Source organism: Anopheles maculipalpis, chromosome 3RL (assembly GCF_943734695.1).
Source record: "Anopheles maculipalpis chromosome 3RL, idAnoMacuDA_375_x, whole genome shotgun sequence".
NCBI lineage: Eukaryota > Metazoa > Arthropoda > Insecta > Diptera > Culicidae > Anopheles > Anopheles maculipalpis.
Genome location: NC_064872.1, coordinates 91,509,252 through 91,526,655, shown reverse-complemented (window position 1 = coordinate 91,526,655; position 17,404 = coordinate 91,509,252). Strand labels below are relative to the sequence as shown.

Genomic DNA, 17,404 nt, shown 5'->3' with positions numbered 1-17,404 from the left:
AAATGTTGGAAGGAACTCCTGCCCCGGGTTGGGCGCAGTTCCGGCAGTGATTTTGCATTAACTGTTAGCAGGCTGACAGTACGATGGCGTGGGGCGCTTTGGTGTGGCGTATTTTGTGAGAAACCAATAATCTAATCAACGATTCGATTTAAATTGAGCGTCGTCAATGGTACTCAATGGCACGCTTGCTGAAGAACTACCAGAAAACAGAGGCCATTGCCTAGGCGCGATAAAGGGACGACGATGGCACTAAGTAACAGGCCATAAGACATCGTTCAAAAATGGATTGTTAAACTGTTAGAGTGGGACGATCTTTATAAATGTGCGTATTAAATTTTAGTCACCATAGCTTGTTAATTCTGAGAGCTTCTTGGTGATTTAATCCAACATGAAAGGCTAAAGATAAAGCAGCTATCAAAGTTGGCAAAACACGAATGGCTCGATCATATAAAGCATCTTATAAGTAGTACACAGAAGTGGATGTGATGTTTTACATCATTCATTACTTGCTGTACGATGACGAGCCAAAAGCAGTGACAGTGCAAACGAATAATCAAACAAGAGTAGTAAACCCAGCCGCGGTGTCTGTGGCATATTTAGCAGAATCTGGTTAGGAAAATGGCAGATCAGAACGTTGGTGTATTCGGTACGGACGACGTTTGAAAATTCGTTTATATTTTCCCCGTTGCACATCATCGATCCCCCTAAAGTGTCGTTTTGTTCCAAAAGTTCTCCAAAAACATCACCCTCTTCAACTTCACTCCTGCCCCCCTCCCCAATCCTGTCTTCACGCCTTCCCTCCATTCAACACAACACACAGTCTGTTGTGAAAAAGGTTTTATTTATGGCGCTCGCAACCGCCGTCCCCAACACGTTCCATTGCCAATGTTCCCGGTCCGTTCCACATTCTTGACGCTTGTTTAAGATTAAATACAAGGTGCCATCACTTTGCTCCTCGTTGCGGGCGCAAGCTTTCGCTCTTTCGTGCTTGTTCTTTCTACATCCTTTCTCTCCTTTACTCCCATATGCTTTACAAAAAGCATCCTCAATCTCTAAATATTATCGCGTGTCCTCGCGCTCCTCTCGGAGTGGGAGCTATACGCTCCCATAAGCAATTAAAATTCTCCCGCACTCCTCGGTTCAGACCAGCGTTCGCTTCCTTCTCCTCCGTATACCAAACCAAACAGGGTGCAAAGTTACCCATGGTCCTATTTCTATGGAACCGTAAAAGGCGTCCTTTCTAAGCTAAATTTTATTATGGGACACCCAGGAGGAGGACGACCAGCAACACTGAACAACAACAACAAAAAAAGCCAGGAAAGAAACACCGGCACTCCAAACTTTTGTCGTGCCAAACTGTCAACGGGGGAGGAGGGAATCGAAGGGATCGGTGGGGGGAGGTTGGACGCGCATTAGCAGTGGGAAATCTAATTATCTGCCGACGAGCGGGGCAAATGTAAATACATAAGCATATCGTGCATAAGTGTATCCGCTTTTGAGGCGAGACCAATGGTAGAGACACCGTCTGGACCTGGGATGTTTGACGTTTACGGAAGGAGATTCCTTCCAATTTTTCCTCAATAAGGACATGGGCCTGTGCGTGTGTGTGTGTTTGTGGATGCGAGCAAGTGTCAAGTGAAGTGCAAAATTATATTTTATGAAAACTGTCCATTCCTTCGCAGAGTGTGTTGTATCATCCTGTGAAGCACAAAACTTTTTCTTCCAGCCCAGCATATCCCTGAGAAGACAAGCACAAACTAATGTCAGTAGCGCACCGAAAAGTGGTCTCTGGCAGTGTAGAAGGAGGGATGGGATACCTTTTTTAAAAACTTTCGTCGGACGATCGTTCACAAACGCAAAAAAAGGCGTCAGCCATGCAAACATCGTGCATCATCGATGCGTGAAATTGTATTACGAACAATTTTCAAACCAACACTTCCTTTTTTTTTTGTTCTTGTTCAGCTGTTGTGTTATGTTGTATGTTCTGCGTCTTATGTTTTACTTCTGGATAGGGGAGGGATTTGGCTTTGTTGGTAATCTGGCTAATATCGAGCACGGGCAGGGAAGATGTAAAAAAAAAAAGAACGTCAAACACCGCCAAAACAAATAGCATCATCGATGGCGGAAGTGATGATTCCACACCCATCCCAGCTTCCGTTTTTGTTTTTCTTTTCTATTTCGTTGGACCACCCATAATGAAGCGCGTTGTTTCGATTGGATCGGGAGAGAGAGAGAGAAGGGTCTCGTGGGTCGAGGGATGGATCGATTCATCAATCAGCTTTTCGGGGAACGATTAATGATGTTTGCATTCCATTTCAATCAGTTAAATTTGAAAACGGTCCGGCTCGAGGCTAGACTTTCTTGGGCCAACGATTAATTATGCTTTTATCTACATTAAAGACAAAAATAGCCAACTTCGTGGAACAGTATAAAGCGCTCCGAATGTATGGTTTGGCAATACAAGCAAAGGGAAGTTTATTTTTATATAGAATTTCTTCGTCAAACAAAGCTCAAATATTCGCTGGTTTTTAGAATGCAATGGGTTCGTCGAAATAGCCGCAATTCAAACGTCTTGCTAGACAGAGAGCATGACGCTTCTTTCTTGTATTGGAGAGATTCAAGATCAAATAACAAGCAGTAAATATTCTGCTGTCAGAGTTGTGAGGCTGGAACGTTGTTTGACGATGTTTAATTTGATTATTTTAAAGCTTCGAACATAGACTATGAATCCTCTACGAATTTGAGCAAAAATGAGTTGAACTCAGCAGTATTCCTCAAAAGACAAGTGTTGGTAAATGTTCGAGAATTGATACAAATCATTACAACTAAAACACACTAATTATTGCTGTAACTAGTCGAAAGAGCTAACCTAATCTCTTCGGAATATATTTTTTTTCCTCTTAGCAAAGTTTTTATTAAACCTATCAGAAATAAAAGAGAAAACGAAATATATTTCCCTACACCTGTTTATCATTCAATTCAAGCAGAAACATTGAAAGACGATTATTGACGAGCTTGTTCGCTAAGTATTTCATGCTGTTTAAAAGTTTCAAAAACAGGTGTCCTCAAGTGTTGAAATTCCCGTCTGCGGTACCGTACCGTTCAACAAGAACTTCCGCGAGTTCCGTTCTTTACAAGCAATTAAAAGCTCTTCTGAAAGTATTTTGCACATTTCATTACAAACACCAACACCGTACACAAACATACAGCTTACCTGTGCTGTGGACGATCGCTGCAGACTGGTGCTGCTGGTGGCAGCTGGAGATGACGGTACCGGAGCCAACAGGGCCAGATCCAAATGGTCCGGTCGTGTCAAACGGGGCGAATCGTGGTGTGACGCTATCGCCGGATCTGGAATTAATCGATAATTTATTAGAACGAACCGTTATTTGCCATTTCTCTCTAGCGATAATGGTATTTAGCCGGGTGCGCCCGTCAGTAATGGAGGAGGAGGATTATGGAAATCTTTCCCAAGTTCAAAACCCCGTAGACGAGCGAGTTGATTGCATTCCTTAACGATGGTTTCCGACATTGCACTTTGCAAATGCATTCTCTACCCTGGATGGCTGGAGGATACCAGATCAATCAAAGCAAGAATTCGCTTTACCGATTAGATTTGGACGTCGCTTTGAACTCGTCGCTTGTGCGAGCGCAATCAGCTTCAGGGTCAGATATTCGAGGTATCTCCGCGTTCGGCGTCGTCGTCATTTGGGCTACCGGATGGATTGGGTAAGTTCCAATTCAACTTGGTGGTTAACCTACAAGTGCTACGACGGTTTCCCGATAGAGCACAGTGCGATGTTTTAATACAGTTTCCCGCAATTTTTACCGTGGTTTTACAGGGGCCCTTTCTGCTGGTGGGATTGGAAACATTAAGAGAGAGACGGCATGAGACGAGAAATGGCTATATTTAGACCCACCCATCAAACCACCTACCGTGTATGTATGTATCCGAGACCCTTTTAGCCCTGCCGGGAGATAGATTACACTGTCGAACGAGTTTGGACAGCTGGTTCAGTCGTTGACCATGTCCACCAGTACGGCAAAGGGAGGAGGGAGGAGCACGGGAAGGATCGCCGTGCTCACCGCAAACGTCACTGTCTGTCATGGTCAAACCGTTGGAGCGCGGATTACCACAAACGGGTGCTGCTCTCCCCGTAAACCTCGGCTTGGCAGCAGGTGTCCACCTTTGGAAGGGCGACATCCCACCGACCAGGAGATAGAACGACAACGGTGTGCAACAATTTTGCTGACAGCCGATTGATCAAAGATGGCAAAGAATAGTCGCTCCGTGTGCTGGTCGCCTTTTGGCAAATGGAAAAACTGCATTCAGTAGTGTGTGCAGCAGTGCAAGGAAGTATAGGAGCAAATGAAAAATTTGCCTTCGACAGCGAAACATGGGCGCGCAAGGTATCGACATTCGAAGCAAATTTGTGTTTTGTCTTGCTGTTTTGTCCGACAGAAGCACCCAAATGCCATTGAATAGTTTAAAGCGGAAAAAATACACCCAGAATCACATTTTCCACACCAAAACAAAACAAACAAAAGCAAACCAATCATTTCGCAAGTACTAATATTGAACGCGGCAACATTAAAGACCACCATCATTGATGCTCGTGTGCGTTTGTTCGCTTTGTCCCGTCTATTCGCACATTAATCGTATCGCGCCACAGCCGTTCGATCTGACTGCCGTTTTCTCCCTTTATTCCGTCCCCTTTTCAATGCCTTCCTTTCCATTCTTTCCACATTCTACTCTCCCGTAAGAACGTGAATGGAAAATGGTGCTTTTTTTCGCTGTTGTTGCTTCTGCTCCAAACTGTCTGTCGCTCAATGCCGGTAACATCAATTTAATTTCCCCTCCGGATAGGGAGAGCGCAAAAAAAAAAAAACATAGGAGGAAGCCAAACAGGAAAACTCACGCGTGCTGCAGGAGGCAAATGGAAATGTAATCATCAAAAAACCAGATCAGTTAGAGATGGGTTCGCGTGTGCCGTGGTAAATATGCTTTTCCAAAAAGCCTTTCTACCATTCTCGCTCCCTCTGTGAGGGCGGTCGGTCGGAAGGATAGGTGTGCGATGTAAAAATTGTGAAAAGATACACTAATTAAACACAACGCACGCAGAAAGCCGGCGGTGGTGTGGCTACTACAGGAGAATGCCGAATGACGGCAGTGACCGGTGGGCAAGAAAAACGATTCAATTTGCTCTTAAATGACATGTTGTTTATACATTCGGCTTCAAAGTTGTACGGCAGTCACGGAGTAGTCGCATCGATTGATGTTGCCCCGACTGGCTCGGGACTTGGGTCAACGGGAGATCGGTGAAAATTGATGGCAAATCAAAATCACGTTTTAAAAGCAGAAAAAAAACGTTTCAAAAAGACGGGTGAGAGTAAAAGCCGTCCACCTCCCTCTCGGCGTGGGTGGTACAAGAAAATCGTTTGTCGATAAGCAAAACGAAAACCCATAAACGCCAATTGTTGTCCGCCGGGTTTCCATCGATCACGAGGATTGATCTCGTGAACCGAGCTGCGATCTTCTGCACTCAATCACCACGGCCACGTGGCCCTGGTGCGCATTGCGTGACGCCATGTTGACAGACCCCCACATGTGGCCAGCATGTTTCATTTACATGTCCCCGATTAGATCCGACAGCGGGAAGAATATGTAGGTGGTACAGCAACACTCCAACACATACACACACGCAGTTCGTTTGTCCGTTCTGACGTCATTGTGCACCTTGAGATGAGGACGACGCGTCTCTGAGGAGGTGAGGATCGAAAGGAAAAAAACCAGGGATGGGGGGTGTGAAACTGATGCCTTGACGAGGACGCACTTTCCACGAGACCTTTTGGGATGTGTGTTTTTCGTCTACACACACCGCGTACACCGGTGCAATGTGACGTTCCTGTGACAGATAAAATTCGTCTCGAAACAGACCGCGACATCGCAGCACACGATCATTGCGACTCTTTTTAATTGAACGACACGATTCGAAGAAGGAACGTACGAAGTTTCGATGCTTAAGAGAAGCACACGATCGACACGATCAGTCACCGTGAATGATGGGGTGGGGGTGTATATTAAACGCAGGAGAGAGAAAGAGAGAAAAATGAAGGAAAGGTATTAGCCACGGTGATTGAGTGGTTTTTGGCCGATGAAGATTTCTTCTTCATCCCCGGTACGCGTTGTTGATGGTGCCGCCGCTGTCCACTGTTTAATCAATCAACCATTAACGCCTCATCGACTTTGGCGCGTCCGGTTTGGCGGTTCCACAAACAAGCAGAGGGAAGAAGAACATCCTCCCTTCTTTATTGCTGCCCTTTCCATTCATCTCTTTGCCCGCAAATCGTACGATTCAGTTGATGCGTGGTACGGAACGTTTGAATTTTCACACAATTTCTGGTCTCGCGATCGTCCACCGGTCGTCCCCTAAAAATCGTACTGTCATTTCCGCTTAAACGTGTGCCACACACATACCCTAGCCAAGTTTGCTGGAGGGTGAAGCGAAGGAAGAAAAGAGAAAAACAGGGTAATGGAGAGAGAGAGAGAAACAGTGAGTCGAGAATCGAACCTGTGCCGTTCAGCGACGAGCAAAAGTGATTTATTTGACCAGCGTAACCGATCGAACCAGCAATTAATCACCAACGTAAACAATAATAATTCGGTTTTGTGAATTTTATTTTGATATTGTAAATCAGATCATTGGCCAATCTCATCGATCGTAACACGGTGGCCGGGTGCGCTGCTGGGCGCGAAAGCATTGGCTCGCAGCAGTCGGCACATCTGTTTGGAAAGAGGATTTTTCAGAGGATGCAGGGGGATTATGGGAGAAGGAAAGGGCGATGGACATAGCTGAAAGGGCGTTGCGGCGAAGGGAGTGGATTGTAAGAAAATAAACACAATCTGTTCCGCTCGCTGCTGGCAGTTGATGAGATGGAATGGGAATTTCGTCTCGTGGACGCGTGGAGCGGATGGACAGGGGTGTTTTTTTTTTCATATATTTTGGGTGGATTTTCCCGCTACTGGGGCTTTGGAAGAGGGACCAGCGACAAAGAGGAGGAAAAACACAGCGAATGAGCGATAGTATATGGCGTTTGTGTGGAAGTTGGCTTAATGGTAAGATATTACTGCTGACGGGTTTCCCTTTTCTTTTTCCTGTCTTGTTTTGTCCATCCTATCGCTGATACAGTTAGTGATGCTGCTGCTTCGACTACCCTCGTACACCACTGTACGTGTACGGTTTATTTATTCAACAAACAACGAGGTAGGAAACGAGACTCTCGTTTCAATCACACCAGCGAAAGAAGCCATTTCCGCCTTTTATACACCGATCCGGTTCGGTATTGGCCGACTTCTCGACTCACTCTCGGTCCCGCAACGCGTTCTGGTGGGTTGCTCAGCAAAGCAAGGATTCTTTGCTCTGTTTGCGAAAGCGAAGGCAAGCCTCACCTTCGTCCGGAACAAGGATTCGCAAGGAATCTGGTGCGATAATTCGCTCACGCTCACATGCCACGTCCACGTGCCGCATGACGATGCGAGAATATTTTAAAAGCAAATGAAAACCATTCTGCAACTCTTGGGCTCTGGGTTCGCTTTCCTTGCCCTTGGGGTAGGAAGGACTTGTTCGGCACACAGAACCGACCAACATAATTATGGGAGTTTGTGTGCTAGCTCGCTCACCTCACCTTCCCTTTATGATTCGTGTCTGTGTGCAAGCAACGTATAGATTTCAAACTCCCATATCAATCGGAACACGTAACGCAATCGTTCTTGCTGGAAGTCTTTCAACATTGCAGCAGAACAGAACAGAGACAGACGTACCTCGTTACGATTCTTCCGCAAAAGAAACTTCTTGCGCTCGGTCTGCACAACACACCGACCGCATACTTCTCATAAACCGAAACACTAGAGGGTGCGTTTGCTTGCTGTGCGTGCGTGCGTGCGCATTGTTTGGCGAAGAAGTTGAATCAAAGGTGCTTGCTCGTCGGTTCTACCAGTCGTCAAACTAAGCGCAAACTGGCTAACGAATGCAGAAAAAAGTAAATAAATAAGACAAGATATAACCGCGCTTCAATCAGAAAAGAACTGAGGCCAAGATGAGGCACTGAAGAATCCCTGCCCTGATGGCTGGATGTTGAATGCTTTTGGGGTAATAATAAAAAAAGCCCAAAATAAACGATACGAACAGAAGGTGACGCGAACACGTAGCAACTAGGTGGCGAAACCTACAAAAAAGTAGAGAAATCCAACGCGCGGGATAAAGTTTAATTTGAAGCGATGACTTGTCGAGATTTATTTTCCCGATGTTCGATACTGATGGAATGGTGCGCGCAAAAGAAGATGGAGAAAAACGCCACACGCAAAACGGGGCAATGGGAATGGGAAAGTTTCCTTCTTCAGGACTCCGCGACCATCCAAAGAGGACCGGACGTGTTAAATGAACCAAGAAGTAAGGACGCGAAATTGGACAGTGTGCGTCTTGGTAGTCCGGCCGAAAGCAAAGCCAGATGAAGCAACAACAGAAGAATTCACTGGTTCACCAAGGACCAAGGACAAGCTGGTGCGCGCTGGCTTCCTTTTATCCGCGACGGTAATGCTTCCAGTGCAAAAATAAACTCACTGGTAGAACTGTTTCCGACCGGGGCGTTAGATATGAACGCTCGAATCTAGGCATCGGAGCAAACTCGAATGATTGTTCCATTTCCATTTCTCCGGTTTCCACGCTGTACGCAACCGGGCGGGCCCTTTTGCGGCAAACCAAAGCCCACGGGGACTAAATTATGTCGCGTAATATTGTGAAAGAATTCTAATCAATTCACTGCAGACGGGCACCTTTCGCTACTGTTTTGATGATATCATTTGAAGTGTCAGTGGCCCGGGTTGTTCTTTGATGATGGCTGTGCGCATTCTGTTCCGGGTGAGCGGGAACCGAACGGAGCGTTAAAACCGTTCTCATCTCTTCCAAGGCCATTACATTTCGAATCCGTTACGAAAAACGCTAGAAAACGCTAACGCGCTCCAGCTGACAAATGCTGGATGAAGTAATATCAAGAACCCCCAACGCCTCGTGACGGGTAGGGTAGCGTGTCCAGAAGAACGTGCGGTGAAAGTTCTCGGTTACGAGCAACCTTTCCTGTGTGCGTGTGTGCAGGAGGGTGTGCAAATTTAATTAAAGCTCCAAGTCGACACTGCCACCGGCTAAGGATAACGATTTGTGGATTGGTTTGTTCCGGAACCCGTACTCTGGGATGAAGGCGCGCTGTTGCTACACTGCTGCTGCTTTCGATTAGTATAATCGTGCCGCAGCGAACGTAACGGAAACAGTAACCAACGCCATCATTATGAAGCGCTCCGGGCGCCCAAACAAAACGCGAAATGAATCTGTATCTTCATGATACGAGCCGAAAAAAATTTTCAATGAAAAGCACAAAGTCTGGCTTTCCGGATGGTGGCCCGGATATTGGTGCAATCTGTTTTCGACTCCCAAATCGGTAGTTAAATATTGATTCCCGGTTCTTGGTATCGCAAATGCTCCCCGAAAATCATTATAGTGGTCTTCATTTTGGCGTATTTGATGTCACAAATGTGACTTGATAAGCGTACGTGACTTACCTTTTTTAATTTCGTCGTCCTCGCTTATGCGGTCAGAGCACCGATCCTGTTCGGAAACATCGCACGGTGACAGCTCAGAGTGATCGTCACCGAGGTTGTCTCCGCTGTCCTGTATGGTTAGCTTGTGGCACACTTCGAATGCTTGGCCAACGGTTCGAACGATCCGCATGGCTTGTGACTGCGGAGATAGGAAAACAAAGTTGCAATTTTAGTTCATTTGTTCATCGAATTTAATCTGCATAATAGCTAAACTACTGAAAAAAAAAACGTGGAACACGACAAACAGTTAACACAATGTAGCAAGTTACCTCTAGGTCCGAATCAAGACTCCCGCTGCGCGGTAGGGTCATGTCCGTGTCCAAGTATTCGTTCACACTGGGATCGATGTTTGGCTCCGTGGAGGACTTTATTGTCGACGTCCGTACAGAACTGCGGCCCGCACTACGAGGCAAGGTTTGACATTTAATACGTTCGCTCACATCCACCGGTTCATCCTGGAAGCATATCTTCCGTCCGGTTGTACGCTTCTCACTATCTCCGCTAACTGTCGATTCCTCTGGGATCGTGCTGGTGCGACTTTCAGCTTTAGAACCGTACTCTATGGCTCCGCCACGTGGCAAGGTGCTACTGATCCCCCGGGGTAGATTAACAATCGTGCTAAACTGCTTCTGAATGCCCTTCGGTTTGGGAGACTCCGATTGCTGTTGCTGTTGCTGCTCAGAGGTCCCGAGCGGTGCCCCAGTACTGGAAAGCTTTTCCAACTTTAACGTCGCTCGTATAATGTTCGTTGGTTCGTTTACGGAGGAGGGAGTTGTCGGAGCTGACCGTTGTTGGGAAGGTTGTGCCTGTTGTTGTTGTTGCTGCTGCTGCTGTCGTTCGTCACGAGACACTTTCCGCAGAGCAGATGGGGCTTGTTGAAGGGGTTGCGTTGGGGACAGTTGCTGTTGGAGATGAGGATGATGATGATGGTGTCCATCTTTGGGATACGATGCAGATTTGGCCGGTCCTCGAGTTCCCGAATGTTGCTGCTGTTGCTTATCCGTCCGGCTTTGGTGTTCGTTGAGGGACTTTGTCTTTGACGGGCGTTGGTTCTCTTTAAAGTAGAGAATGTCGTTTTCTTCGTTGAATAGAATATGCTTCTGCACGGGTGGGGAGGCGGCCGCGTTAGAAGAAGTGTTGGAGTTGCCTGAGGTACCGCCGGATCCAGTGGTTTTGCGTAAATTCGATTGACTGGCGGTTGTCGAGCTGTTGCCTGCTCCCTGTCCCTGATTGGACGGCATATCGAGATCATCTTGGTCCTCCTGGTCATCGTATTCGTACGCATTTCGGTGATGAGAACTTGGATGCGATCGGGAGGATGACGGGTGTTGATGGTCGTATCCTCCTGGTGAGTAGTCGTAGTACTGGGAAGAATACTTTTCGTTGTAAGATTTGGGACGACCTTTACTATCGGAATAGTATTCACCATACCGGTCGGAGGAAGAACCGCCCTGGTCGTCTCGACCTACATACGTCATGTTGTCCTCCATCGATCTGCTGTACTCACTCGTTTCGTCCAGCGACCGTTGTCGGAAGTCTTGACCAGTGGCGTCTGGATAATCGTACCGATATTTCATCGCCCTTGACGAATGCTGGTAATGTTGTTGGGTGTTGGAAGTGACGGTTTGCTGCTGATGATGATTCGGCGGACCTCCACGTGATCCTCCAGATCCTCCAGGCCCTGGACCAGGTTTACGAATCGTGCCCGTTCCGGACGGTTCTTTAGTTCCACGAGATTTCGAACTGCCCGCTTCATACTCCCCACCGTACCCGCTCGACGGTTGACCTTTGGAAGCTTTATCCTTCTTTTGACTGCTCTTGGAGGAGCCATCTTTGCTCTTACCCTTCGGCCACAGGAAGAAATCAAGCGAGCTCTTGTCTTTTGTTGATTTTGGACTTCGCGGAGGTGTGGAGAACTGTGCTTCAACTCCACCCTGCATATCTCCACCGCCTCCGTCATACCCACCGTCTCCACCGCCAGTATCGTGATACTGGTCCACCATCTGTCCTCCACCACCGCCCGATGACGTTCCTCCACTGCCGGACAGTGTGCTCTTGCTCGTCTTCCATACGTCGCCGAGAGTGCTCAGTGTCGAGCGAGCCTTACCCATCACATCGTTCTGTAACTGACGAAAGGTGGACTCGTTCTTGCGCTTCATCCCGGGCGATGTCAGCCCTTCTCCACCACCAGGCCCACTGCCTCCATTGCCACCCTGTCCGGGCCCGTCTAGATGGTAGTCTTCGGACTTTTGTCTTATCATTTTGGCTGCTGCTGTACCAGTCGTCGTCACCGTGTTCGCTACCACCACTGCGATCCCCAGTGCTACAATGATCAAGTCCACAACCAGCACCACCGTCACTCAATCTCGTGTGTAACGGTAACTGTTTGAGTACACGGAATCGATTACCGACGGGCGATGTGTAATTTGGAACTAATTTTGCACAATTTTGGGATCGTTTTGGAGAATGGAACAAGCACTCAAAAGGAACCTCTGGTGACGGATTTTTTACATGTATATCGTTTGCGATGCACTCGACCGGCCATGGGTAACGCTTTTTCTTCACTCGCGGTATTTTGTTTTATGCATAAATTATCTGTTTTGCTTTTTAACCGCACCTCGCCAGAGCATGGTAATTTCTACGAAAAAAAGCGATATGACACTACTATAACATCGGCAACGATGGGTAATAAGTGATACACAGTGATAACGGTGGGTGATTTTAGCCAAAACCACCTGTCAGAGTCGAAGACCTGAAATGGAAACGCACGGTTCCGATTACACTGTCACCCCCGATAACTTCGCCCGAACGTATCACTTGTTTCGTCGTATCCTGAACTCACTGCTCTTAATGTTTCTAAAACGTTCGAACTAACAACGGACCACCGACGACATGTACATGTCTGTCGCATGGTCGCGCAATGGCGACTAGCCGAGGGATTTCTTTTGTGATGACAAAATGGCGCACCGAAACTATCCTCTTGAACGCTAAACGCTTTGCAGAAGTGCAGAAGAAGTGCAAGGGAAAGGTCTAAGCCGAATCGGATCAGATTGCGGAAAGTGTCGTGCGGTGTGGATGAAAGGGAAGCCGTCGTAGTCATAACAATAACTATTGCACGGAATACGTTGGCAATGGAACTGGGCGAAAAAATGAATAATCATCTATCTATCCCTGCCACCCTGCTTGCACAGACGATCAGACGATCGCTTGGACGATGCCATTGGTGATGGGATGGCGGAATGAGGAGCATAGATCTGACCACATTCCTGCCCGAAGGACTGCAGGATGCACTTTGACGATCGGGCAGGAGTTTTGCTTCGTTTTGTAACCGTAGAGCACCCTACCGTGTGTGTTTGCCGTCGCGGATCATTCTACCATTCCGGCTCGTTGGCGAACTATTGTTGATAGATTGCTATTTTGAAAATTTGTTGAAGCAACCGGCATCCGTGTCCATCGTTGGCGGTGGGTAATGGCAGCAGCACGTGTAAAACTCCCTACCTCGTGCCACCCTTCCCGCTAACCAGCAACCTGAAAATCATCTTTGTGGAAAATCCTTCTCATACCAAACGAATCGTCCCCGTTTTTACGCCGGATTATTTTTAAGGTTAGGGTTTCTGTAGAGCCGAAGGCTTTCCGCTGGGTTTGGCGGTGCGCACCGGCACAAATGGCTTGCGTCTGTGAGAGATGGTGCGCCAACAAGCGAGCGAAGAAACACCGTTGACGCACCGTGAGTGACACGATGATGAATCGTCCTCGATCGACGGTAATTGGGACGATTCTGTCGCGTGCGTGCATAAACGATTGAGGTGGGACTAAGTGCAGAAGACGCGCTGAGAATTTTCGGTCCGACGTGCGTCACTTATAAATGTTGAAGTTGTGCCATCCTGCGTGGCACAGCTGGAAACTTGAAAGAGGAGGACTTGGGGCACATGGTCGTTAAAAAAAACTTGGACTTGGGTTAAACGTTTGCCAAAGTGTAATAAAGATAATAGGCTTTTAAAAATTCTTCGTTTCAGGAGTTTGTATGCAAAGCTCTAAAACTATCAAGAATAACTTTTACATAGTAAAAATGTAACACACAACAGATCCATTTGGGATCTTCATCACTCAGCAAGTTCATGGTTTAAGAGAGTTCTCCGGAACGAAACCGCTTCGTTTTCGCAATGGCGCTGTAACACCTTGTTGTCGTGTATTTGTGATACTCAGACGCACAACCACAAAGCAACCGGCCACCTTCCACCGCCCAACTCCATCTCGAGTCCTCCGCCGTCACGTCAAATTCGCCTTTTAATTCGCAAATCAAACGCCAATCGGCCAAAATGCCGTTCTCTCGGCCAGGACGTGATGTGATCTTATGCAAAGGAGAATCTGACAGGATGGGGACATTTCTGTGTGTATTTTTAGCGAACTGGGTATATATTCTTGCCGCCACGGGAGGGAACTGTTTTTCTTTTTTTTTCACTGGCCGGCCTCTCCGGCTATTATTACACCGCTTCCTAAATATTAAACAAACAAGCACGGTCGCGAACACACATACACAACTAGGTACAGATACACAACACTCCAACCGAGACACGCCTACCCCCGCCCGTCGATACGACGACCCGCCGTGGACAGGTCGAAGAATCCGCCGACATCGAGTCGGACGTGAATTAATAAGTGTTGATCGAGGAAGGGCACCGGCTCAGATCCGCACAGACATTTTTCCGTAAAGACAGTAAGAAGCGGGGTAACGTCCGAATCTTCTGTTCCGTCCTTCTGTTCTGCATCCCCTCGTCGAATCCCAGAGGAAGGGTAGAATATGTTATTCTTAGCCTAGCGGGAACGCCACCGCATTCAACGCTGTCGGGCGTAGTCTATTGTAGTAATTATTTTAGGTGCAATCAAAAATGAACTATTAAATAGAAGATTTATTGTCCGCCTGACGTGTTGTGATTTTGGGCCGCGCAAAGGGAGACGGTACGCGGACGGCAAGCTACCGCGAGCTACGCGACCTTGGAGCAGGTTGCGATGAAGATGTGCTTGGGACACAAGCTTCACAGCAGCGGCGGCGGTGTCCCAAAACATAGATTCGCTTTCGGGCGACCATTTTGGTGAGCGATTGTGATTGCTGTAAGCTTCAGATCCGCTTGCACCTGTCGTATGGGGGAGGTACAAGTGAGGAGAGAAAGGGGATTAAAAGCGTGGCAACGAAATTGAATCCCTTGGGAGTACAGTTCGCCGCTATGCTCTTGTGGCTCTTGGGCACAGGGAACTGTGTCCCCGAGCTTATGATAGACCGACCGGAGCAGTAACACGGTATGGGATAAAAAAAGAGGGCCAGTTCATGGGCGTGTGACGGTCGCGGATCACTTTGACAGTCTCTAATCATAAAACTAAAGCGAAGTGCGTCAGTTGCCCTTTTTAGTGTGCGAGAACCTCAACTTTACGACCTCAATTTCCGTCGTCTCATCTTCCAAGGGCCCTAGAAATCCTAGAATTCCCATAATCGTGATTTTCGAGCGCAATATTATTCATCTCAGGCAACTGAAGCATGATTTGATTTGTCCGACCATCTTCCATCTCGCGACAGACAAATGTGTCCCCAATGCGCCCCCTCCCCTCACCCGAGAGGAGTGTTTAAAAATAATAATAAAATAATTCACGCTGATGATATTTCGCGTGATGGAGGCTAGCCGCTTGATGATGAGCTGGTGTCGACGATGTCCACATTAAACACCACCACAACCATCTCCCGAGAGCACGGCTTACATCCCGGATCAAGAAACCAGCGCCATCTATTAGCACGGGTTTGATTTCAAACCGGTGTGAGGACTAATGGTTGCTACACACACTATACGTCCTTCAGGCCACATTCTGTACACCATCCGCTGGTGTAACTATTTGGCAGCAAGTTTCGTCGTATTGCCAATCCCATCTCATCCATTTCTCCAACTGTTCTCCGAGTGTATCAAACATAATCTACACGTTTAGTCTAGCACAGGTCGGCGATGGTAAATCTAGTTGCCAGGAAATAGTTACTTCCACGAAACAACCCCGAAGCCGTGTAGACGAGGCCATAACTCGTAACTCCTCCATCCGAACCCGCTGCTACGCTAAGGATAACTGTGACGCCATAGGTGTCAATCAACGCTCGCACACCCCATGCAAAACACGGTTGTTGCGGTTCATTCGGTACCAGAAATGCATCTCAAACCCGTTCCGTTGCCCGTGCTCTCCCTACGTGTCTTCGTCATACACGTGTTCCTCCGGTCAGGTGCGACCCGTTTTTTTGTTTTTTTTTGCTAACCAACGCCGCAGCGGATCGAAGAGAATCGAGCAGCATAGCACGGGCAATGGTGCATTGCTCGTTTGTGCTCGTTGTTTGTTGCATTTTAGATCTTCTGCAACGATGCAAACCCATTATTCAAGTCCTCCTCGATACGCAACCACCCTCTCCAGGTGTAGCATGCAGGGAACCAGAAAAATAATGTCATTTGATGACGTTTGTTTTAGCATTGAGCAGCATCGAGAAGGATCTTACCTCCGTTCCAACAACGCTTGGGACGAGGACGAACTCTGCCTACTCTTCAACTCGGCTTGGCTTGGCACACACTTTATGCGGGCCCCTCGGTGAACGAGATGTGAATGATGCGTACCGGCACCACCGGATGGTACAACGCAAATAAATATTATTATTGTGCAAAAACCGTGTACTCCCTGCTCCAACAACTCCCAGAGCCAACTGCCTCCTGAGGGCGATTAATAATGTCTCTGCCGTTGTTGAGGTTGAGAGGTTTGGTGCAACCGTTTCGCTGACGCACGGGGGCACCCGGCGTCACGTCAATGATTAATCCCCACGAGTAGGTCACGTGGTTTTCGGGGGCATAAAACTGTACAATTTCTACAACGACCACAAAAATGGGGCCTAGCGCAAAAGTTGAAAGTCCCTCCAGTGGGATATGCGGAATCCAACGAAATCGGGTGACTCATTAGTCATCCGGGGATTAGGAGGCCGTTTGCAAAATCATGGTCGAATGCACGCCGGAATGTCGATTGGAATGACTAGTATGCGAGCTCCGGTGGTCGCTTCAAATGGTCTCAAATATGCAAACCGAGCCGGCTGGGGAGAGGCCGGCGGGTGGAATTTATAACATAAATCGAATTTTATGCTTCTCTTCTTTCGCCTATCTTGCGTCCCTTATTGCGCCACTCGCTTCGATCACAAACTCTCCAACGATGCAAAGCGGATGAAGTAAGATAGTTGATGCGCGTTCTTTGATTGCATCCCGACATTTATGATGTGCAGAAATTTCACTGCAATCGATGTGCCTCAGGATCGTTTTGCAAGTGATGCATTGCACTTCCCATTCCATTCAGAAGCCGGGAAGCGATTGAATGGCGAACGTACCGTACCTCCACCGTGTTTATTGCCATCGTAAACTCTCCGGGTGCCTGGGATCGGTCCAACAGTGTAATCGTTAGGCCTCTACTAACACCAAAACACGCTGCAAGAGCGAAACTGTAACAAAACCCTCCCAGAAACTACTATATCCACACATACACACACAGACCACAAGGGAACAGCTTTACACAAAAGTTAAATAAACCCGAACCCGAGCAACAGAACGCTGGAACGACAGAGAACTCCTCTGCTGTCGGTTGAGCAAACATTGTCGGAAAACCGGAGAAGGACAACAGTACATACACACACACACACACAAAAATGCATATAAATTATAAAGTCCTCAAATCCATTTCCGCTCCGGGAGC

The 17,404-nt window shown here is 47.5% G+C and overlaps 1 protein-coding gene across 4 annotated transcripts in view; it reads right to left on the bottom strand.

The window, feature by feature from the left end:
* LOC126561414 (capon-like protein) overlaps window positions 1-17,404 on the bottom strand; it is a 54,763-nt gene that overhangs the window by 3,686 nt on the left and 33,673 nt on the right. For 2 of the 4 annotated variants that reach the window (XM_050217544.1, XM_050217543.1), the window contains exons 1-3: window positions 9,922-12,046; window positions 9,614-9,791; window positions 3,215-3,351 (exon numbers count right to left, since the gene is read on the bottom strand). In XM_050217544.1, the coding sequence (XP_050073501.1) occupies window positions 3,215-3,351; window positions 9,614-9,791; window positions 9,922-11,913 (2,307 nt within the window). In that variant the 5' untranslated portion in view covers window positions 11,914-12,046. Of the gene's footprint in view, window positions 1-3,214; window positions 3,352-9,613; window positions 9,792-9,921; window positions 12,047-17,404 lie in introns of those variants that run through there. The other 2 variants (XM_050217546.1, XM_050217545.1) reach the window with 1 other exon arrangement.